This window comes from the organism of the source record quoted next, unplaced genomic scaffold, assembly GCF_019419815.1.
Source record: "Pyrus x bretschneideri cultivar Hongxiangsu unplaced genomic scaffold, Pyrus_bretschneideri_v1 Contig5, whole genome shotgun sequence".
In the NCBI taxonomy this organism is placed as follows: Eukaryota; Viridiplantae; Streptophyta; class Magnoliopsida; order Rosales; family Rosaceae; genus Pyrus; species Pyrus x bretschneideri.
Window position 1 is genome coordinate 11546498 of NW_025999787.1, and position 24563 is coordinate 11571060.

A 24563-nucleotide genomic window follows, 5' to 3' on the forward strand; every position below is an offset into this window, starting at 1 on the left:
TATAATTGTTTACTAGTTGGGTAATTGTATAAATGGTTATATCCATATCCATAACCGCGTACCCATTTAACCGTAACCACATATACCCGTTTACCAGTTTTTTTACCCGTTTACATGTTTTTATAACAACTTGAAAATCAAAAAAGAAATTTATCATAATTTTCTTTTTCTGACCATTAAATACTGTCATATTTGATAACGAATCGATGAGATTTTTCTTAGTAACCATGCGCCTGAACATCAAACATTAATTTATAACTCAATTAAAATTTAAAAATTAATTAATAGCACCATCCATACACATGATCATGGAACATTGATTTATAACCGCAATTAGCAAGACGAAGAAAACACTAATCAGACACCACTAAACTTGAGATCGTCACTCTGAAATTAATAGACCAAGAGGCCCTGCATCCCTTCCAACTTCCAACCAACATATGTTCGGCATGCAATGCATGATAAATAAACTTGAGCTCAAAATTAGTAAGATCTTTCCGACCTAAATATTTATTAATTTAGGGTTTTCGTTTTTTTTTCTCTCTTTCTAATTTTACATATATTAACATAAACGGTTAACTGGATATCCATTTATAACTGCGGGTAATACTCATGACCGTCAATTTAAATTCCACGGATAAACGGTTATACCATAACTGTTTATTTGTCTAAACGGTTATCCATAACCGTAACCATGAATTTTAAACGGACGGATAACCGTGGTTACCCAAACTCACGGATATTTTGCCCATGCCTACTCTTGTTATGAAGAATACAGTTCGTTACAAAAACATAGCCCCGCGACTATGCGTTTGCTTAAGCTATTGGTGCTGATGAAGTTTAGGGCCTATCATGTATGAATTGGAATTATTGCTGCCCTCTCTACTCCCTTGTGTTCTTTGTAGAGCGGGCGAAGAATTATGATCCTTTCTATTGACAAGTACAAAAGCCCCTTAGCAACGCCATAAGTGATTTCAATTCGCTGTCTCCAACTTGGTTTGATATCAGCAAAAATAAAGCTTGCCAATGTTCCATTGCTCATGAACTCAAAAACTAGTGATCTTTGTTGCCCCTTGTCACAATATCCGAAAAGACAAACCAGATTCTTGTGATGCGTCTGACTAATTACATTCAGTTCTGTTTTGAACTCCTCGACATCTTGCATAACATAGTTTAGCCTCTTCCCCGCCACTTCGACACCAGAACCAATTTGCATCCCCCTTTGAAACCACTCCAAATACACCCTTTCCTAATTCTTCCGTAAATCCATTTGTAGCTTCTTGTAGTTCTTCATAGCTAAGAGAGTCCAAAACCGAGACAGAGAGCAGCACTTAAGACAGCATTAACAAAGATAGAGGTACCTAATAGTAACGATTCCACGCGTATGACGGATGTCTGGCTCTTCTCTTTATCATCTGATATTGGCATTGGAGGAAACTGCAGAGTTATATTAGGTTCAAAATCAAAGTACGCATAAATGAACAAGCTGACTAACCGAAAGAACAACCAATTATAAATATAATTTTATTAACTGGAAAGAGATTGCACGGCTACAAGACTACATTTCGAGTGACTTGTTATTCCATGTGTTACAAAGCACCTTATTTATAGAGAAAATTAAAGCAAACCCTAATCCCTAAAACCTTCCATAGGAGTTTAATTTATTAAACTCATGAGTGTAATATATTAGTATCACACTCAAATTTTCCGCCCCACCATAGAAGTGTGATTTCACTATAAGTTCGATATATTTGTATCACACTCATTTTTTTATTCTACTTTGAAAAGTTCAACGGGCAAGAAGTTATAAACTTAATGGGCAAAGAATTCTAATTTTCGGCCCACAAGAAAACCCAATAGAAATAACAATAAAACTAAAATTAATTTTCCAACATATTATCCTTTCAGACTTTGATGAAGGTCTGCGAATTAAGAGTGACATCCACTCTCCCGTTCGGAAGAGGTAACTTCTTTTTCCATCAGGTTTCAGACCGGAAAACAGCAACATCACATAAACAAGTACATCAATTCTATAAATGCAAAGTGGCACATAACAGGAAAGCTCTCCAAATTAACACACAAATATGCGAAACTTCTCAAACATATTGAGATTTTAGCCTTTTCTGCCAACATACTTTCAGTTTGGATAAACAACATTGTGTTGATAACTGTCAACATCTTCAAATAAACAGCACTAGTAACCGGCAACATCTTTAGGTAAATAGCACTGAAGTCGTAGAATTAACCGATCGAGGAGCATCTTCAGTTTTGATAAACAGCACTGCTTCGCGACCGACTGGTTACCTATCCAAGTCTCAGTCAGCGAGGATTCTTTGTGTCCTTATTGGAAGAGGTCATTTCATTAGCCTTCTCGGCGAAATGAGGTGTTACCAAGTACACTAAAGGCTGAATTTGATATTGAACCACACTAAAAGCCCTTGTCTTCAGGCTCTAGAACCCAAAGACTAAGATGTGTTCCTTCCTCAACCGTAATCACAAGATTCAGAAGTCATCAGCGCTCCTAACGCGACATCAACATTCATTCACTCCCGAGCTTGGCCAACGAGTTGGCACGCCTACATTCAGTCGAATGACGTAGTTAGCTTATTAGCTATTCAGTCTGCGCTCCACGTAAACTAGTAGTTTTTAGGATCAATAGATATACATCGTTGGGGGTAAAACACCCGAGGATGAGAAAATGACGGGCTTGAGGTGTGTTAGAGGAGCATTTGAAGCCCGTAGAGGTCCAGAAAAGGCCAAGATGCCATTTTATCTTAGCAGGTTGGGCCAGACATTTCGTACCATGTTGGATCGCAGGTCAGGTCATCCATTTCAAATTTAGCCTAAGATGGACTTTATTTGAACTAAAACAATGGTCCAAATGAGGTTCCTAACTGCCTCAAGCTTTTGTACACACCACAAAATTCGCTTAAAAGCCTAAACCTTTGCCTTTGTGCCTTCTTTGCCTAAATCTTAATTTCTATATCTAATTTAGTGCTTGATACAAAATTATATAAATCCGGAACCGGTACTTGAATTCCTTAAAGAAAAACGACAAGGCGTACTCTTCATCAGAAGATAATACATGTGTAAGTAGTCTTTTAAATGTTCTCACAATCACGATAAAATAACTAGTTTCCTTCGAAGCATCAATTTGAATTTTAAGCACATTGGTAGCAACAAAATAAAATCAAAGTGAAGATATAAGAAAAATCGTCTGATGGAGACGTTGAAAGTGAAGAAGTTGATAGTTTCCTTCAAAGCATCAATTTGAATTTTCTACCATGCAATTTGAATTTGAAGCATATTGGCAACTTGAATTCTTTAGAGAAAAACGATAAAGGCGTACTCTTCATCAGAAGATAATACATGTGCAAGTAGTCTTTCAAATGTTCTCACAATCACGTTAAAATAACTAGTTTCCTTCGAAGCATCAATTTGAATTTTCTACCATGCAATTTGAATTTTAAGCAGATTGGCAGCAACAAAACAAAATCAGAGTGAAGATATAAGAAAAATCATCTCATGGAGACATTGAACGTGAAAAAGTTGAGGTTCCATCATAAAACAATATGGGGAGTAGCCTCTTCATTCTCAACACACCCCCTCACGTGTGGGGTATTTTTGTATTTTTAAGCCTAACACGTGAACAGCACAACAGGGTGACATGGAGCGTGTGTGGCCGTTTGGCTTCACACGTGGGATAACTTGCTCTGACACCATAAAGAAAGTTGAGGTTTCACTATAAAATCAATTAGCAATATGGGAATAGCCCAACCTCTTATAAACTCATACATAGTCTCTCCTCCCATCAGTGTGTGACTCATTTTCAACAGTTTCCTATTTATAATCAATCTATTTTTAGTTACCAACTGATGGTTGGTTTTGTAATGTTATGATTTATATCAAAACCTTAGAAAGAGTGCTTTATGTATGCAACTCATTTTATGATCTTGTTATGAATAATAAAATTCGTCACGAAACCATAGCCCCGCGACTATGCGTTTGCTTAAGCTATTGGTGCTGATGAAGTTTAGGGCCTATCATGTATGAATTGGAATTATTGCTGCCCTCTCTACTCCCTCATGTTCTTTGTAGAGTTCTTTGTAGAGAGGGCGAAGAATTATGATCCTTTCTATTGACAAGTACAAAAGCCCTTTAGCAACGCCACAAGTGATTTCAATTCGCTGTCTCCAACTTGGTTTGATATCAGCAAAAAGAAAGCTTGCCAATGTTCCATTGCTCATGAACTTATAAACTAGTGATCTTTGTTGCCCCTTGTCACAATATCCGAAAAGACGAACCAGATTCTTTTGATGCGTCTGACTAATTACATTCAATTCTGTTTTGAACTCCTCGACATCCTGCATAACATAGTTTTGTAGGAGTTTGAGACCCCCTAGTCTCACATTGGGTAACAATATTTTTTCACTAGCCTTTATATAGGCTTATTCCTTCTTCTTAGTAATTAGAACTTGGACCATTTGAAAATGGATTGAAGGCTTGGGCCTGTGGATTAGGCTTGAATGTAATATAGCCTAAATACAATTAATATTAATTAATCAAGACAAGGGCCTTGGGCCTCTTGGAATTTAAAATTAATTAGATTCATTAATTTTAATTTTTGGATTAAGTTTTTTAATTAATTTATTAATTAAAAAATGTTTTGATTAAAAGACACAGCTATTAGAAAAAATTGTACGTTTTGATTAAAGGACACATCTATTATATAGGCTTATTCTTTCTTCTTAGTAATTAGAACTTGGACCATTTGAAAATGGATTGAAGGCTTGAGCTTTATGGTTGTGTGGATTAGGCTTGAATATAATATAGCCTAAATACAATTAATATTAATTAATCAAGACAAGGGCCTTGGGCCTTGGGGCCTTGGAATTTAAAATTAATCAGATTCATTAATTTTAATTTTCGGATTAAGTTTTTTAATTAATTAATTAATTAAACAACGTTTTGATTAAAATACACAGCTATTAGAAAGAGTTGTACGTCTTGATTAAAGGACACAACTATTATATAGGCTTATTCCTTTTTCTTAGTAATTAGAACTTGGACCATTTGAAAATGGATTGAAGGCTTGGGCCTTATGGTTGTGTGGATTAGGCTTGAATATAATATAGTCTAAACCTTGGGGCCTTGGAATTTAAAATTAATCAGATTCATTAATTTTAATTTTCGGATTAAGTTTTTTAATTAATTTATTAATTAAAAAACGTTTTGATTAAAAGAAACAGTTATTAGAAAGAGTTGTACGTTTTGATTAAATGACACAGCTATTATATAGTCTTATTCTTTCTTCTGAGTAATTAGAACTTGGACCATTTGAAAATGGATTGAAGGCTTGTGCCTTATGGTTGTGTGGATTAGACTTGAATATAATATAGCCTAAATACAATTAATATTAATTAATCAAGACAAGGGCCTTGGGCCTTGGGGCCTTGGAATTTAAAATTAATCAGATTCATTAATTTTAATTTTCGGATTAAGTTTTTTAATTAATTTATTAATTAAAAAATGTTTTGATTAAAAGGCATAGCTATTAGAAAGAGTTGTACGTTTTGATTAAAAGACACAACTATTAGAAAGAGTTGTGTACTTTCAAATACACTGAACATGTATTTGAAAGGGTGTGAAACAACTTATATATTTGCAATCACAGTATCCAAGTGAGAATCATCTTTTCTTCCATCTTGTCTTCTATACAAAATTTCCAGAGAGTAAACACACAAAGCAATTCGCTAGAGTTCTATAATCCAGTGCGGATTGTAGAATTAGGTAGTTGTATACTAGTCGAGCAGACGTTGTAGAACCACAAGCACACGAGTGGGACGGAAATACTGTTCGAAGGACATATCGTTTGCGCTAGCTTCTACCTTCAATTCATTCAAGTTAGTATCATTTTAATTTTTTGTAATTATTGTGTAATTGCATTCTGTATTGCAAGTATTTTTGAATAGTAAAGTATAAGTATTTCGATTCTGTATTTCTGTTATTTTATTATTTCTAAATTGTTCTCCAACAAGTTTAGCCTCTTCACCGCCACTTCGACACCAGAACCAATTTGCATCCCCCTTTGATACCATTCCAAATACACCCTTTCCTAATTCTTCCGTAAATCCATTTTTAGCTTCTTGTAGTTCTTCATAGCTAAATAAGAGTCCAAAACCGAGACAGAGAGCAGCACTTCCGACAACATTAACAAGGATAGAGGTACCTAATAGTAATGATTCCACGCGTATGACAGATGTCTGGCTCTTCTCTTTATTATCTGGAATTGGCATTGGAGGAAACTGCAGAGTTATATTAGATTGAAAATCAGAGTACCCATAATGAACAGACTAACTAACCGAAAGAACAACCAATTATAAGCAAATATAACTTTATTAACTGGAAAGAGATTGCACGGATACAAAATAGAAGACTGCATTTTGAGTGACTTGTTATTCCATGAGTTACAAGGCACCTTATTTATAGAGAAAATTAAAGCAAACCCTAATCCCTAAGACCTTCCATAGTGGTTTAATATATTAAACTCATGAGCGTAATATATTAGTATCACACTCAAATTTTCCGCCCCACCATAGAAGTGTGATTTCACTATGAGTTCAATATATTTGTAGCACACTTATTTTTATTTTTTATTTTTGTCCTAATTTGGAAGGCCTAACGGGCAAAAAGTTATAAACTTAATGGACAAAGAATCTTAATTCTTGGCCCACAAGAAAACCCAATAGAAATAACAATAATACTAAAATTAATTTTCCAACATATTATCCTTTCGGACTTTGATGAAGGTCTGCGAATTAAGAGTGACATCCACTCTCCCGTTCGAAAGAGGTATCTTCTTTTTCCAGCAGGTTTCAGACCGGAAAACAGCAACAGCGCACAAACAATCATGAAAGCAAGACTCGTTGCACTTGGCTGCGGTAAAAGGCTTTAGCTGCACATAATCTGAGGTTGGCCAATCAGTATTTATCAGCACCTCGACATCATACAAATCTTGCCTGGGACTTGCTAGCTCATCTTCTTTACAGCCTTGTATAAAATCGGGTTTGCAGCCTCGGTATACGTCCTTGGGATCAAGAAAAGAAAACCCCTTCGGGCATTCGCAGGTCGGCCTATTATCTGGTTTGAGCTTGCAGATACTGTTGTATCCGCAAACACCAACGCCCGCGTCTTCCAAAAGTGTTTGACAAATATCAACCGGCTGATACCACAGAGGACTACTCCAGCTTGCATTTCCTGTGAAAGTTTTTGGGTGAGCATATAGCGCGAAAATCCCATCAAAATCAAGAGTTGCCCTTAGGTAGTTCTCCCTCGCTGAGACTCCCTCTGCCGTTGTGAGAATGAATCTTCCACCATTTTCTCTCAGAACAAACATGTCCCCTGAGTTGTTGAACACCAATTGTTTGCCTTCACTACCTTCCACAGTCCCCATTGTCGTGTCCGTGGCAAAGTAAGGATTGTTGGCATAATCCGTTGGCAAGTTTATGGTGTTGAGCACGAGGTTTCCATCATCTTGCAAGCGCAGCTGGAACCGGCCCTTCGCGTAGTTACTCTCCGATTGTCTAGACGAAAGCTTCCCATTTCTCTCAATTGTCTGACCAGGCAAAATAGTGTCTGTAGGATTGTTGAAGGTCTCCCACAAGCTCCCCGAGTTTTTGTCTTGAAGAACAAAGTTTCCGGTGTCATTCATGATGCCGTTTGCAACAACCCCGAAGGTTGTTTCGGGTTTCCATATCTCCCCACCGTGAGGATTGTTAAGAACTAATCCACTGCTGGCATCCAAGTTCAAAGTTGATCCCTTAGGTGCAACAATGGGGTTGTTATCCTCATATGCATGCCAAACTACGGTTTTGTCTGGGATTTTCGCGTACCATATTGAAAGCAAGAAAAGATCATTGCCTCCAAGGGGCAAAAATCCAAACGCGAAATCACCGGATGGAGAAAGCCATGATGAGGAGTTACTTGTAGTTGCAGTTAGAGAACTTCCAACTGCTACTCTTCCATTATTTTGGGAAAACACATAAATTGGTAGCAAAAACAATGAGGAGAACAAAAGCATCCGCACAGAAAAAGCCATTGCCATTGCAAAAGCACCAATTGTTCAGGCTAGCTTAATCGATTAGCTATATATCTTAATGAATCATTGCTTCCTTGGAATTAATCGAGTCAAAGTTTGTGTTCCAAATTTTAGGCTTGACTAGTCTCCATCCCTGTTTTTGTCTAAGCGTTTCTAGATGTAAATGCTTGTGCCGCATTTTGCGCGAGTCAATTCCGTTGAACTTGTGGACGGCTCCTAGATAAGGTTGGTTTAAAATTGATGTTGATGGTGCAAGTAGACCTGTAAATGAGTCGGGTTCAATCCGACTTGTTAAGTTAACGGAGCTTAACAGGTTATCCGAACCCGACCTATTAAGATAACAGGTCATCTGTTTCACCCGTTAACACTCGTTAACAATTATTATTATTATTTTTGCATAGAGTTTATTTTTTGTTGTTAAGACTTTATTGAAATTACTAAAACATCATCAATTAACGGGTTGACCCAAAGTGACCCGTTATTTAACGGATTCATCCGTTAACGACCCGACCCGGTAAGCATCCACTCACATACTAATATTAACCGGTCGTGTCGGATCAGATTAATGGGTCGGGTCCAAAATGCCAGGTCTAGGTGCAGATGTGGTGGTAAGAGATTGGAGGGGAAGTTTGTGGCTGCCGGGGCATGAAGAAAGTTCGGAATTCCGTCCGCTACACATTCTGAGATGTCGGTTGTATGTGAAGGTCTTCGGTTTGCTGCAGTCCTTGGCTTACAGCGGTTGGTGGTGGAGAGAGAGATTATAATCAATTGGCATCTCAATTTCAGCTTAAACAGTTTGTTCATGTGTGTCGAGTTCGTAATGGGATTGTGCCCATAGACTAACCAAGTATGATCTTTCGATTGGAAACGAGTTAATTTGGTGTGAGAGTCCTCAGGTTATTCAGGATCTCCTCATTCAAGAGTCTTTGTAATCTTTAACGGATCAATATATCGTTTCTTCTTAAAAAAAAACGTTAACCATCCACAATGGCAGGACATAGGCTTCGCCACGATCACACATAAAAATTTCTCTCAAGATAAGGATTGGCCTACCCTTTCACTTTCAGTGTTCTTTTGTGCTTTCCTGTTTGTGTGATCACGATTAGACTACGTTAACATTTTATATTACTATTTATTTTTATCTTATTATATTTATAAAAAAAATATAAAATATTAACATGATTTAATTATGACCATGCAAAACAGAAAGATAAGGAAAGACACGAAAGGGAAGAGGAGACAATTCATGTCCTTCTCTCAACGTGTCCATGTTGTGGTGTCCACTATCCTGCCTCTTTCTCACTTGTCTCTATTATTTCTGCAGTTTGTCTTTTTTTCCGGGAAAAAGACAAAGTTTGTGGAATGGTGCATGGGCACCATCTGAAAAGAAGGAATAGAATAATAAAAAAAAGGATGGTGCATTTGAAAAGGTAAAAGAAAAAATAATAAAAGGGAAGAGGTGCATCGGCACCACCACAGAAATAATAGTAAAATATAATAAATTGGAAGAAAGTCTTCATGTAAACAGTAAAGACTTCAAATATAAGGTTTAAAAGTTTTTATGTGCACAGTAATATTACAATCTTCCTTCTTTTTTTTTTTTTTTTTTTTGGAAACTGAAAAAGTATTACCAGGATGAAGATGTTAACGAAGGACGAAAGAAAGCCTACAACAAGACCAACAAGCAAGAAAGCAACAAAACCCGAAGCAATGAGGGGATATGGAGAAAGACCCTAGAACCAAATTCAAGTGTCTCCCCTACAACTGCCAACCATTGATCAATAGAGATAAGGTAAGTCATCTTTATTTAGTACATGAACCAACGAAGATGGAGGTCGATTGACCCAAATGATGATTTTTTCAAACTAACCTTATTTACAAAGTCTTCATGCAAATGATCACCAAAAAAGAGTCTTCATATAAATGGTAGACTTCAATTATCAATATAGACAATCATTGAAGAGGACATTAGTCTAATTTAAATGATTAGTTGTTTGATTTCAGAGCAAAATTGAAGTGTTGTAATCGTCTGCTGCTCCGCACCACATCCCCACTCCGTAATAGAGACGAGCCGCTGTCCGTCTCTTCCTACTCTCTCTCTCCGCCGCGGCCACCACCAGCCGTGCCTCCTGTCACGAGTTCCTCCCATTTAACTATCTATCCTCTCCAAACACCACCGATTTAATCCCGACGTATACACTTTTTGGTTTTTCATTTTTATTTTTATTTTTATTTGTTTGATCGGTACAGGGTTTTGTACTAACCTCAAAGAGATGATATTTTGTATTTGATTTTTGAGTATTTGTTGTCTTTGTATAAGAATCACTATTTGGATTAATTGTTGATTTTCAACCTTTTGTCTTTGTTCTTAATATTTTTGAGTTCCATATGTTAAATACCAGGTTTTTTCATTTAGCATCTAATGAATTTTATGAAATGAAAACTAATGAAAATGACTTGAAAACTTTGAGTTCTAACGATAAAATATAAGGTAAAATGAATAGTATCAGAATTGACATTTTAGTGTAAAAATGTGGTTTTTAGTTAAAATGAACAATACCGCGGGTTTTTCGTTAAAACTCTCTCATATATTTTATTTCCTTCAGTTATATACCTCAAACGGATTTACTTTGTTTGCAATGCTAAAATAGGTGTCTATTCTGTAGGACATGTATTTTGTCACCTTAACTACACCGGCAAAATATGTGTGGAATGCATCTTGTTTATGTTTCTTCTGTGTCTTATGGAAACAGGCATCCTACATTTTTTTTTCTTTGAACATTAGTGCATGAAAGATTAGCTACTGAAATAAGAACAACACACTTTTATGCTTTTATTGTTCAACTGCTAAAATATTTTGTCGTCTTACTTGAAGGGCAATATATTTGTAAAATGCGTGTTGCTTCTGATTCTCAGGAAACAGAGCATTTTTTGCAACCATATCTTTTGTAATCAGCTCTGTTCAATGTATATAAAAGTCGAACTGCTTATCTTACCAACACCGTTCACTCATTTATTCCTTTTGTTCGTTTATGATTATGTTGAATTTTTTTCAAGTTAAATGTATCTTATTTATGTGGTAAAGGCTGGTGCATTCAAGTCCTGCATCAACGTGTGGGCATTTTTACTAGTTTAGTCATATTTCAAAATACAAGAGTCCTACTTTGAAGATTTGAGAAAATAATATGATCGTTTAATTGGAATTGTGAAGGATTTTAACGAATTTATTAATCTATTAATTTGATGGAGTTTAATTGTTTTACAGAGATTTCATATAAAATTTTGAGTGAATTCTCTCAAATTCTCTCGAATTTTAAAAATTATTTAAAATTCTAATTGAATTTTTTGTGGAATTTAACAAAATCTTTTAACATTTTGATTATTTACACTTAAATTAAAAAAAAAAATCACTTAAAATCTTGATTAAATACTTCTGTATTTATAAAAGAATTGATATCTGTCAAATTCTGAATTGAAAACACCCTTGAATTCTTCCATATGTAATAACACCAAGACCTATCTCAGCCCTCACCCATTTTACAATTTTCCTCATTTGAGCAATTGTGATTGTTCCAAATTCTAGAGATTTGTTACTCAAGTAGTTAAGAACATTTTTTCACCATTCAAAGATCATATCCACAAAAATCACACAAATACGAAACATTACGACAATCATTAAATGATATTAATTTTTAGTGCTTCTTTGCCGAATCGTGTTCGTCCATTTTTTTACTACAAATGAATATCTTAATGGTTTTAAATTTATCTAATATTTTTAAGAATGATCTATGAGTGCTAAGTTGAAATATAGACAATTTAGATCCTTAATACAAATTACAGAGTGGGTGATAAAAGTGTGTGTCAATATGGTATTTCTCGATTCTAACGCATGTATATAATATAATATGATGATGACTCCGATCCTATCGCATACACATACATACATACATACATATATATACATACATACAGACATATATATACATACATATGTATACATATACATATACATATACATATATACATACATACATACATATATATATATATATAATATGATGATGACTCCCGATCCTAACGCATGTATTATGACTCATGCATCTGCCGACCATTCAAGTTTAACGGTCAAAATTCAACAATAGGGCTCACAAAGAAACATAAAGAAAGGTACATGAACAAAAGACAAAACAATAATAAAGTTTTATCTTATTAAATAAGATTAGCTATATGAATCTTAGAATTTTACCACGCTTCATTTTGTACAAAGTCTTTCATTAACTCCAAATCCTTCATGTCTTTCTTAGAGTCATTTTCCAAGTACTCCATAAGCAAGAAAACGAAGACTTCAAGTTCGACTGGCTGAAAACATTTCCCTCTGCATCCAAGATTAGAGCTTGAATCTCGTCTTCACTTTAACCTCCATAGTACCCGGAGAATGAGAAAAAGTGAATGCAAAGAAGGGGACGGATACAGCTGCAAATTAGGTGCTGTCAAATCTCTAAGTTAATGTTCTTAGTGATGGGAAACAGACTTCCATGATCAAAAGGCACGAAGTCTTCAAAGTGATGAGATTAGTGAAAATGCAAACTTTGTTGGAAAATTAGTTATTTATTTTATTATTAGTTATGTTTTTTTTTGTTGATCAAGGATAGAGTTTTACCCGTTAAGATTAGGATTTTGCTAGTTTCCACTATATATAGTAGTGCTTGTATTAGTTTATTTTTTTAATAAGTCATATACAATGTAACCTCTTGTGTTATGTAGCCGTCATGACAATCTTTCGTTTACTTAATAAAATTATATTAATATATAGCTAGTTTGTTTGTATGTTAATCGGCGCATTCTGATATTTAACTAAATTATCTTCTCTCTCCATTTATGTATTCACCAAAAACTTAGTAACTAAACGTTTTTAAACTTGTATGATATACGTCGTTGGGGTAAAACACCCGAAGCCGAGCTGAGATAATCACTGGTTTGAGGCCTACGAGCATTTGATGCCCGCAGATGTCAAGACAAGGCCAAGATGCCATTTCTTCCCATCAGGTCGAGTTAGCCATTTCTTACCAGGTGGGATCGCAGGTCAGGTCACCCATGTGGGCCATGTCATCTTAGCCTATGATGGACCTGACAGGCAAGCCGCTTGGATATTGCCTACCGCGACCAAATGGACTCATGGGTCATTTAGACCTAACAAACGTTCATGTTATTTTCATGTTATACATGTTATCTTAACAGGTAGCGCTCTATCATACCCATTATTGTAACAAGTGACTTGACAGCGACCCGGTTTGTTAATAAGCCGTGTCGTTTCGTGTCGGGTTAACGAATCATGCAAAAAATTATCATGTCCAACGTTTAGATCCGGCAAACTATATATTATTGGAATCTTAACAAGTGACCCGATGACGACCCGGCTTGTTAATAGGTTCTTAACAAGTAACCTAAGAAGAAATGAATCATTAACAGGTTAATTCGAAACTTGTTATTTTCATGTTGTTTAATGGGTCATGCAAAGCACTGCCAAGCCTCGGCTCATTAGGGGATGAATCTGGGCCAAGGCCTCAGCCCGATCCGTATTCAATGCTACGGAGAGGTAGGAGCTGAGGGAAAGGTAGGGTAAGCTCCAAGTCATGTGGAGGTCTCTCAAGATTGAACACTCGTTCATAGAATCATAGCACTCCCCGTCTATAAGATGATAACTGGTATGAAATTCAAGTCCAAATCAGAAGACCAAATTTTAATCCAACAATCAAGAATTCCTTAAAAAATCTCACACAAACGATGACACTATGAAACCGAAAAACATGCGACTCAGAAAAGCATTGTTTCATTCTAACAACCGAAACTTCCTTAACGAACTCTGACGAACACGACAATACTAGGAAACGGAAAAACATGCAACTCAGAAACCACTGCTTTAGTCCAAATAAGGTTCCTCACTGCCTCAAGCCTTTCTAAACACCATAGAATTCTCTTAGAAGCCTGAATCTTTTCCTTTGCACCTTCTTTGCCTCACCATAAACGTTCTTAACGAGCTCCTCTTCAGATTTGGGACAAGAAGGCATTAGGTTGTGCATAATGTTGTGCACGCCCCTAGCCCTTGCCACACCTGAGGCGCGTACGCGTGCATGTCCAACCTGAGTCAGCTTATTACGTGCACGGTTAGATCTTCCCATGTTGACATCCCTGATGTCTATTCTCTTACGAATCCTTCGGCTGGTGACTTCATCTGGGTCTACCTTCGTGCTCCTCAGTGCAGGTTCATCTGCTTTTCCATGGTAATAAATACAAGAATCCAATAAGAAACGGAATTTGACACAACAGAACCTAGTAATAACAGCAAAGACACTAACTAGTATGGTAATATGTATATTTCATCCACAAAACCATTTCCATAGAATGAAAATGGTGAGATGTTATTATAATACGTGAGCGTCACTGAAGTACAAAGCAAGCCAACACCAATATACTTCCTCCTCAAGACTAAGCAAAGTACCTCAACAAACCAATCTGCAGAAGTTATTAGAACAGAAACAATACGTTGGGAAAAGGCTTACTTAAATATTGATAAAATGTGTTTTCTTGACAAAGTTTATCCATTGAATAAGATATCATATGTAACCTTTGTTTCCATGCTTCTTTTCTACTGTGGAAGCTACGGGGATCTGTATTAACCTGATTTGCAAATCACCATTGTAACAAAATCCACTGGTTTATGGCAGGTTAAGGAAGTTACCCAACGACATGGCTTTCTTTTTGGCTGTTGCATTTTAAGAATATCTAAAAAGGGATGCTAAAAATAATACTAATAGTGGGTAGGCTACTCTTTGAGGAGTTAACTGATGCTTAGAAGGGTTTTAGAAAAAAAAATCGGTTTTCGATAATCTGAAGAATTACCATATTACTAGCATCTCTATAATGCCGTTAAATGACGCAGACAAGTTCACCTAGTTTAGCAGTCATTGATCCTCTCAGAGTACGAATTTTGTACAAAGATGTTTCCAAAAGCATACTCTCTATATCTAAATTAGTGCTTCATACAAAATTTATTAAGTTCCAAATAACCGTTACTTGAACTCTTTAAAGAAAGTAAAAAAAGGCGTACCCTCATCAGAAGATACTACAATTAGAACCTGTTGGGCAGGTACAGCTGCATTCAACACTTTCCCCCTCCTGTATGATCACCAAAAGGAAATTCATTTAACAACGCTTGAAGTAAACAATATGTGTAAACAGCCATTCAAATGTCCTCACTGTCACAATAAAATAATGAGTTTCCTTCAAAGTATCAGTCTGAAGTTACTATGCAATTTAAATTTTACGCGCGTACTGCATGAGTGCGCGGGAACCTTATTTGGATATTTATGAAACACGTTGAGTAGAGATGACCCCCTTTTATTAAATCAGATGGACATACGAAAGATGACAATACTGTCTCACTGTCAAGTTCAAGCCTACAAGTCATGGGGATGTCGCCCTGTTCAATGAATCTACAAAATTACATTAAGAAAGCAGTTTACCTTGGAGTAACATGGGAATCGTTGATCTCCTTATAAGCATCTTCAGTTACACCTCCTGCAGTGTCCTATAAAAAAGATTGAACAGAATCAGTGCATGATAACAACAAACTGATGAGGCTACTGGTGTTACTCCAGCCCAAATTTCAGAATATACAGTGTTGCCTAGATCTGAAGATGCAGGCAAGGATACCACGATCTGAGACTGTGGAGCAGAATTGTAGCATTATAACGACAAAATGAGGATTTTGATCAAGAGTTATACCTAGATCTGAGATACCCAAGAATGAAATATAACTTAAAATCGAAATGGATTTGCACACCCTGAATCCCTCTTTACCTGTGATTTGATGTTTGGTTTATTCAATTAACATAAAAATAATTTAAAATCGCAAAGGATTTTCACATCCTGAATCCCTCTTTCCCTGTGAATTGATGGTTGGTTAATTCAATTAACATAAAAATAACTTAAACCACAACAGATTTGCACATCTGAATTTAAAATTGCAACAGATTTACACATCTGAACCCCTCTTTACCTCTTTAATTGATTGATCATGCAGATTTCTTTGGTAGGGCAAAAAAATCGCACCATTGAAGGGCAACGATAATACCTCTTGCTCTTCTTGCTGTGCTGGGGGATCTTCTGAGGAACCAACTGAGCTAGTTGGAGAAGGAGGAGTTTTGACAATCCGTCTGCCCCTGATTCTCATTTTCAAATTATCCAAGAGTACCAAGGTAAAAGGTACGATAAAAACAAAGAAAATACACCTGAGTCAATGTGATCTCGTTGTATACAACTCAATTCCTAAAAGATCGTTGTTTCAACTAGTGAATCTGAAGGAAAAATCAATGTCTAGCAAGAGATGAGCACAAGGGAAAGACCTAGAAACTCACATAAAGACAGAAAGAAACAGAAATTTAGACTCATTAAACTGCATTTTAAGCAAAAATTTCTACATGGCTTACACCTGGTGGATGGCCTGACACAACCTCTCACCTTACTAGGCTACACAGTGCCTCTCAACCCGTAAAGTGTAAAAGAGTAAAAGTTAAATGTGAGACTAGATGTCATTAAATTTTGATATATCTAATTTCCATTGAAAACATAGAAGAAATCCTAGCAGATATAAGTCATAAATTTCATATGAAATGGCAATTCTACATATTAGGTAACCTAATAAGGATAGCATGTAAGCTTCCCTTTAAGAAAATCAGGCTGTTTCGATGAAAATGTCTACCAAGAAGACATAGGACAAGTCATAGAAGAGTTTAATGCACCAAAACTAAACAATTTTGATGCCTAAATTGGCCATACAGATAAACATGAGATTGCTTACACAAAGAAGACCTGTCAAATTGTCAATTACTAATGCTTTTGCTGGAAAAAATGTACATGCATATACAATTCACTCGACAGTAATTTTCTGGGAAAAAAATTGTTCTTGAATATATTCAGAATATAAATAATATAGCAGTTTTCAATTTATTTATTGTATGAATATCCTGATATACTCAAAAACATTTTTGTGATCTATGCTTACCATGTATCATAGGTAACCGGGATACAAATGAAACTGAAAAATGTGTTACGCACAAAGTCAGTCAACTATAACAAAGACGAAACTGAAGGTGATGCAATAAATTCCCACCAATGATATCTGTTACATTTATAATCAGGGTAGCAAGATAAATAATAATAGCATATTGCATTGACACATTGGTAATAGGCACCACACAAAGTTTTCAGCTTTCACTTGGGTCTTTTCTGTTATAGATCATCAAACATAAATCCTAAAAGACCAAGGCAAATAAATGTACTTGCAAACTACGGACTTATTTATTACACATTACTCTACCAAAGTCTTACAATGATATAAGACATTTCAAAGGAGTCACTACGTTTTTACATTAACTGGCTGGCTGGTTAGTCCTTCACCCTCTTTGGCCTTCCCCTCTTAGGCTTTGGCATTTCAGCACTCCTGTTTTATTAAATATTTAGTTACAGATTTCTAACCCAGAGAGAGAGAGAGAGAGAGAGAGAGAGAGAGAGAGAGAGAGAGAGGAAAGAGGGAGAAAGAGTACCTATTGTTTGAATGAGGTGATTTCCCTGTGCTCCTCTTGGAGCGACCCCTTCTTGGCTTCCTATTGTTTGAAGGAGATGACTCCTCTGTATCCAGAGAGTACCCGCTGTTTGAATGAGGTGATTCCTCTGCACTCCTCTTGGGGCGACCCCTTCTTGGCTTCCTACTGTTTGAAGGAAAGGACTCCTCTGTGTCCCTCTTGGAGCGACCTCTTCTTGGATACCTATTGTTTGAATGAGGTGATTCCTCCGTGCTCCTCTTGGGGCGACCCCTTCTTGGCTTCCTATTGTTTGAAGGAAAGGACTCCTCTGTGTCCCTCTGGGAGCGACCTCTTCTTGGGTACCTATTGTTTGAAAGAGAAGACTCCTCTTTACCCCTGTTGGGGCGACCTCTTAATGGCTTCCGCTTCTCTACACACCTTCATAGTGAAAGTATTGTTGTTGATTATGTCCGCAGGTAGAGCATATATGCATGCACAACACATAAAAATGTATCCAAAACACATGTCCATCACACAAATCCATGTCCAAACACACACACATGAGAGAGAGAGAGAGAGAGAGAGAGAGAGAGAATAGGGGGAGGGAGGGATGTGACGAAACCCTTGATTTGTCTCAGCTGGATCTTGCATCCTCTTTGGACTTCCTCTCTTTAGCTTCTGCCTTCCCCTGTGTGTTCATACTTCATAGTCAGATTTGTAAATTTTCTCCAAACCCACTAGGAAACCATACATATACATGCTCATCACACATAAAGCGTGAGAGTATCATGAAGAAATATAATGAAATGGACGGAGATGAAGGAGCAATTGAACATCTCATGACAGTTGCCCTTGACTTTCAAAATTCACTCTGTCTCAGTAGAATAAGAAAAACAACACTGTCCTTAAGTAAATGAATTACAGTACGTAAAACCGTAAATGATAATATATATGTGCTTTTTCAGACTCTTTTCTCTCTGGCCAAGAAAGAAAAAGAAAAAAAAAAACCATTCATTTTTCAAATATTAAAGGATTGGAAGAACTTTATGTAGTGATTCTATACACATATAATTCCATCAAAGTAAAGTTCAAGAACATTAGTTCTGTGAAACATCAAGGTAAAAACAGAACATCCATAGCAGGTGAAAGTCATACCATTTTTCATACTTGCAAGCATAAATGGGAGTATTTTGTATTCATACAGGGATACTTACTGATGAGGCTCATCGCTGCTAGTGCTAGCACTAGATCTGGGCGTTTTCCTTCCCCTTCTTGGCTTCTCATTTGGTTCACTTGCTGTCTCTTCTAGATTAAGTTCTTCGTTTTTGCTGTCCTGCTGGTTCTCATCAATGGTCAGAAGAGGTACATACAACCCTTCATTGACCTGTTCAAGCTCACTTGTTTTTTCTGTCTCCGCATTTTCTTCTCGTATCTCGCCTTCCTCCAGTGATTCCTCTTTCTTATCAGCTACTGCATCTTCAGCTTCCGCTTTAACTGGCTTATCTTCTTTAACTTCTGCAAAATGATTTTCTTTTTCAATTTCTACTGGCATGCATTTTTCTTTTGCTTCCATTACCGCATCTTCCACTTTTACTTCTAGATAGACATCTTCTACTTTCTCTCTTTCCATCTCTACTTCAGTCTCTGTGTGACTATAAGGTCTTCTTTTCTTAAACGGAAGTTTCTGACCTGATTCAGAACACCAAGCAAAATAAAAAGTTAGAACAACAAATTTTCCATGTAGTTGCCAACGAAACAAGAAAATCTTAAGAGTGAAAAAGACATGTAATGACATGCAGCTTCAGTCTAAGACGCTTTTATGTTAGTGCCTTGCATATGTCATCTCTAAAGGCCATAATGTACTTCGATTGATACTTATATAAACTATAAATGCAACCAGAACAACCAAGCTGAAATACATCACATGCTGAATGATGTAAGAAATTAGAAAACCCCATGTTCACTTAGCAACTACACACATAAGATGGCTTTAGCTATCATTACATTTCCCATATACTAGCATCATATGACTCTTTATAAGACATGTACGCATTTAATCCACATTGAACCCCTAGTACTCGGATTCCTTTCAACCCAATCATAAGAAATTCACATTGAACTGATTATGACCATTATGACCATCAAATCTCTTAAACCAACAAGAAATTCACTGAAAAGTTACCCTCAAGACTTGGTCTCCATGAGGACTCTAATTTAATAGAAGTAGTTTACCTAGATGAGAAAAAGAACAAGGACGAGCGATCCCAACTGTAACTGGAGAAGTTACGTTTTCTCCACCCCTGCAGCAAACAGAGAGTTATTTCAATTTTATAGATCTCAAGTTGAACTGCTTTGTAGAAAAGAAATCAGTAAGTGAATGGAAAATTTTACTTTCACTATCAATTTATGACTATTTAAATTACAAATAAACGGATATGGAAATTCTGTTCTATCACAAGAGAATGCGGATAGGGATGTGTATGTCACTATGTATTCATCACATATCTCAAAATTGCAGATTAGATAAGTATCTATATTTCAAAAGTAGAATAGATAAATGGCAATTAAACATTTCGGCAGGTTCGAGAGATGAGAAAGGACAAGAAATAAGTTACCCCTGAGAACCAGCACATGCAGTAAATTGTTTCCCTTTATCTGCTTCTCCTTCGCTCTGCCCCTCTGAGGCCTAAATATGAAATAACATTAAAATCATATCTTCTAAAACATTAAGTAAATCTTGACTAGCTGCCCTAACTTTTCAGATGCAATGAACCTTGGACAAGAATACGCTAAATTAAACAATAACAAAATTGATCTTGGGCAAATTCAACAAATCGCAAATTCCTAAAGTGAAAAATGAAATTTTGAGTAAAAGACTAATTACCGGATTTGTATCCATTTGCATGCAATGTTTCGCATCTTTCCCCATATCAACACAGGTTCAAAGGCCTAATTTCTGTACTGCTTGCTGCTTCCAATTCATCATGCAATTGATCTTCACTTGAAACTTGAGCAGGAAATTGTTTTTTTGTATGGCAGGACCATCCAATGCGCCGATTCTCTTCTTCAACTAAAAAGCGATCATCTGAACCTTCTGGTGAACGAAGATGAGCAGCCCTGGGTGTGGTCTCAGGTGGAGTCATCTGAGAAAAATTTGACCGGCTATTTCGAATTCTCATCTTTATGTAGGAAATTTCTAAGGAGAAGGAAAAGGAGCTAAGACTGAAGTTTGCAGAGGAATCCTACAGGGCGAATACTACAAGGAAATTTGTTTCTTAAGGGTATATAATCCTCAGGAAGAGTTGGTGAAAATCAATGTAACTGGCGGATTTTCTTGTTCATTCACTACGTGTACATCACTCAAACGCATTTACTACACGTGTAGAACTATCTTTATTTCCAGCTTGTTGAATGCTTCATATAGACGCCGTGTACATGAGGTGACCAGATTAGACGGTGTTTCTCATATTATCATTGTATTACACAGAGAACCCCTTTCATTGTTAAAGAGTTTGGGACCTGGTGTAACATTTTCAAATTTCGTAAATAATTAACACACTAACAAGTACAGCATTAATCTTAAAATTGGTGACAGCGATAACTCAGCAATAAACAAAGTATACTACAAATGAACAAGCGGATTAACGGAAAAGGTAAGAACATGAAAAATATCATTATTTGTTAAAACTAAATTAAAACCACACTTCCCTGCCTCATATTAGAAAGGAAGATTTTTGTTTGACATCAAAATTTTGAGATACAACCAATAATATGTGCTTAAAATTATGTAATCTGTGACAAATGTATTCACTAAATCTGTAACCATACAATAATTTATTTCTTTGAAAAACTGAGTTAATAATTAATTAAAGAAAGAGATTTAATTCTGAAAATTCTACAATGCTTTTGAAAAGAACATGTCTTGGACTTACCAGCAACAGTACCTGAATAGTTGAACTACAATAGCAGGCTGCTAAAAGAAATACCATGTGAATTCATAGAGCTAATGGCCTATCGAGACATTTCCAGACCAAATGAAACACGGGTGCTCAAGGACAGAACTTGCAGAACATTAAAGATTTCCTAGGTTAAAAAACTAGTTAAAATACTTACCATGTTTGTAAGTCAGTTGCACAATAACTCGAAACTCCAAATTCGACCTTCAACTCTGCATAAAATATAAGGAAAGCAACGGGACAATCATTGAGTTACAAATGCTAACCACTGTTGTTCATTCAATCTGACTCTACCAGTGGTTTAAAGGATCCATTACCATACCAGTATGAATTTTGTAAAACATCGACGAATGCAACAAAAATAAGACAGCAATGGCAACCATTGTGTAGCAGTTTTCCATGTACCTTATCATTTCACAAAATGCAAGTCCTATATCTGAACCTTTACTCTAAAGCTCCAAAACAGAAATTCAGCAGGAGGCACTTGTGCTAGTAACCGATCCAATCAATAAACGTGAACATACAGAATTTCTTTTCTTGGAGATAACCATGATTTCAAGGAAGATAATAACAAACTCACTGCACTATGCGTCTCTAAAGACACAAAGAACTCATATTTGCCCTCAGACACAGAAAATGGCAAATAGATACATTTTGAGAACTCGCAACAGCAAGAAGTGAATATAAAGTTAGATCAATTGCATACATGGGTTATATAAAACAGTAGCAAAAGGATTGAAATGCGAAAACTTCCATTTTGCCAATTGCAAAAATTCGAACAAATCAATAATCTTTCTAACAACTCCTTACAGGATTCTTCTGTATATACAGTTTCTTCCCATCTCCTCCTAAATCTAACTCTAAAAACCCAAAAAATTACTACAAAATAACAACAATAAACGAATAGGAAAGAACATACAAAAGCATTGTAGAAACAACAATACACTTTCTACCTATTTAACAGTTAAAAAATTAGAAAAATCTGCAAAAATTGTGGAATTTCATTCTCTTTCTATTTTGGGATCCCTGCACGAATATCGACCAGTTTATCGATTCTGGGTCGGATTCGATTTGCTGGGTGGAGACTTCCTTAAGCTAGCCTCCACAGATTTCTTGGGATCTTCCATTGCTTTGCTGCTGCTGGGATTCTTTGGATTTGCAGAGAAGGAAGCAACTGCAGAAGCAAGCAGTAACCTTCTGGGTTGGTTTCTGTGTCTGGGATGAACTTGCAGCTGCAGCCGCTCCTGGTGGGTTTGCAGCGGGGAAGAAGATGTGACAGTGTGCAGAAGAAGGAAGGAGAAGATGGCGAGTAGGATTGTGTGAGTGGTTTTCATGGTGTGATCGAGAGAAAACACAAGGGAGATGGAAGGAACACAGTATAGAGAGCTTATACATATCACGAAGCCCAAAAATGGCGGTGCTGTTACGGGGTAATTTGGTTTAAAGATTGAATGTAAATCAAGACAACGGGACAGAAATTTTGTAATTTTCTCGTTTTCTCGTTTTACCATTTTAATTTTAGGAGTTTTAACGAAAAGCCCACAGTACTGTTTACTTTAACGAAAAATTACAAAAAGTCAAACATATTACTATTCACTTTACCCTTTATTTTGTTCTTATCGTTAAAACTCAAAATTTTCAAATCTTTTTCATTAGTTTTCCTTTTAATTTTCTTTCTTAATTTGTAATGTTGTTTGATAGTCAGAAAATTTATTACTTGTTTGGAAATGTTTTTTGAACTCATCCTTAGTAAAATACAAGTAAATTCTGAAATAATACTTGAACTGTTTTGAAACCCAAAAATACGTTCTCTAAAATCACTTCCAGTCATTTAAAAACACTTTTATGCGAGTCCTTAATTTCTATCATTCTTAATGAATCAATTTTGAAAAAAAATCAACTACATTAAAAATGATTGAAACTTTTGATTAACATTGTCAAAATTTTAGGGTTTAAGTGAGAAATATAGTTTGTTTATTAGATAAGTGTTTGGTTGCATTTGTTAGATGACTAAAGAACTTCATATTTAGTTAATCTTTTTACTAAGATGATCTTTTAAAGATAACATAAAAAATATAGGGTTCGAATTATTATATAACATTGTAGGATGAGAAGAAGGTTACAAGAATTCTTACAAAACAATCTAAACTCAAGTAACATTCTTTACCATGATCCTATTTGGTGGCCAAGTATTTTTCTTTTTAATCTCTTCTCTTCACGCATAAATATTCTAATCTACCCTAACTTATGATAAGGTTTTTCAAACTTTAATACAAGGGGCAGATATACTACCATAACCAACATTGTTCGGATGTAGTTCACATGGACTAGTTTGGTTTCCGATTTGGCCGGTTTGAACACTTCGAACCACTTTTTATCTACCCCTAAATGCGTTAACTCCGGCAATCGAATCCATCTTGAAAGTCAATACATTAACATCATTAGATGAGATTTGTTTTTCTTTTGTTGATATAAGAAATGTCATATAGAGAAGATCCGAACACAAAACCTCAATACAACTTATAAGAACCAATGTTTTTAGCCACTTGAGAGCCACAAGATTGTCGCAGTTAAACAAAATGTAAAGCTACAGTATCAATCGTCAAGTCCGCACAATCAACCATGTAAGATAGCATTCTAGAAGTATCAACACTAGCATATGAAAAAGTTAAATGATCGTATTGTCTGTGACCAAAACTATGCTATGCTAGTAGATAACCCCACAGTATCTCTTAGTCTTAGTAACATGGCCCATAACCAACAATGTAAGTTATCTGTCGAGAAATCACAACTAACATATGAAAAAGCTAAAACACACAATGCACGATCGTACCAAAACTATACTATTGCTAGTAGACAACCCAACAGTATCTCTCAGTCTTACTAACATGACCCACAATCCACAATGTAAGATAACTTTGGAGA

At 36.0% G+C, this 24563-nt stretch overlaps 3 protein-coding genes and 1 long non-coding RNA gene across 6 annotated transcripts; 1 reads left to right on the forward strand and 3 right to left on the reverse strand.

Annotated features, from left to right (window-relative positions):
• Window positions 1-6769: 6769 nt before the first annotated feature.
• On the reverse strand, window positions 6770-8098 carry LOC103965225 (G-type lectin S-receptor-like serine/threonine-protein kinase LECRK3). The gene has a single exon (XM_009378250.3). The coding sequence runs from the start codon at window positions 8096-8098 to the stop codon at window positions 6770-6772; it is 1329 nt and encodes a 442-aa protein (XP_009376525.2).
• A 1589-nt stretch (window positions 8099-9687) lies between these two features.
• On the forward strand, window positions 9688-10450 carry LOC125470485. The gene is made up of 2 exons (XR_007252760.1): window positions 9688-9890; window positions 10103-10450. It is a non-coding gene; the product is annotated as an uncharacterized LOC125470485 (long non-coding RNA).
• Window positions 10451-13789: 3339 nt separating this feature from the next.
• LOC103963793 lies at window positions 13790-17165 on the reverse strand. The gene is made up of 4 exons (XM_048569201.1): window positions 16158-17165; window positions 15622-15686; window positions 15207-15274; window positions 13790-14366 (listed from the first exon to the last, which is right to left on the reverse strand). The coding sequence occupies exons 1-4, from the start codon at window positions 16329-16331 to the stop codon at window positions 14056-14058; spliced, it is 618 nt and encodes a 205-aa protein (XP_048425158.1). The 5' UTR covers window positions 16332-17165; the 3' UTR covers window positions 13790-14055.
• Window positions 17166-17308: 143 nt separating this feature from the next.
• Window positions 17309-23079, reverse strand: LOC103963801 (pre-mRNA-splicing factor CWC22 homolog). 3 transcript variants are annotated; one of them, XM_048569200.1, is made up of 8 exons: window positions 21796-23073; window positions 20567-21201; window positions 20298-20368; window positions 19915-19982; window positions 18897-19371; window positions 18305-18370; window positions 17704-18120; window positions 17309-17600 (listed from the first exon to the last, which is right to left on the reverse strand). In XM_048569200.1, the coding sequence occupies exons 2-8, from the start codon at window positions 20609-20611 to the stop codon at window positions 17546-17548; spliced, it is 1197 nt and encodes a 398-aa protein (XP_048425157.1). In that variant the 5' UTR covers window positions 20612-21201; window positions 21796-23073; the 3' UTR covers window positions 17309-17545. The 3 variants fall into 3 exon arrangements, with proteins under 3 accessions (XP_048425157.1, XP_009374947.2, XP_009374932.2); XM_009376672.3 differs by having other exon boundaries at window positions 17926-18120; window positions 20567-23079; XM_009376657.3 differs by having other exon boundaries at window positions 20567-23073.
• Between the last annotated feature and the right edge of the window lie 1484 nt (window positions 23080-24563).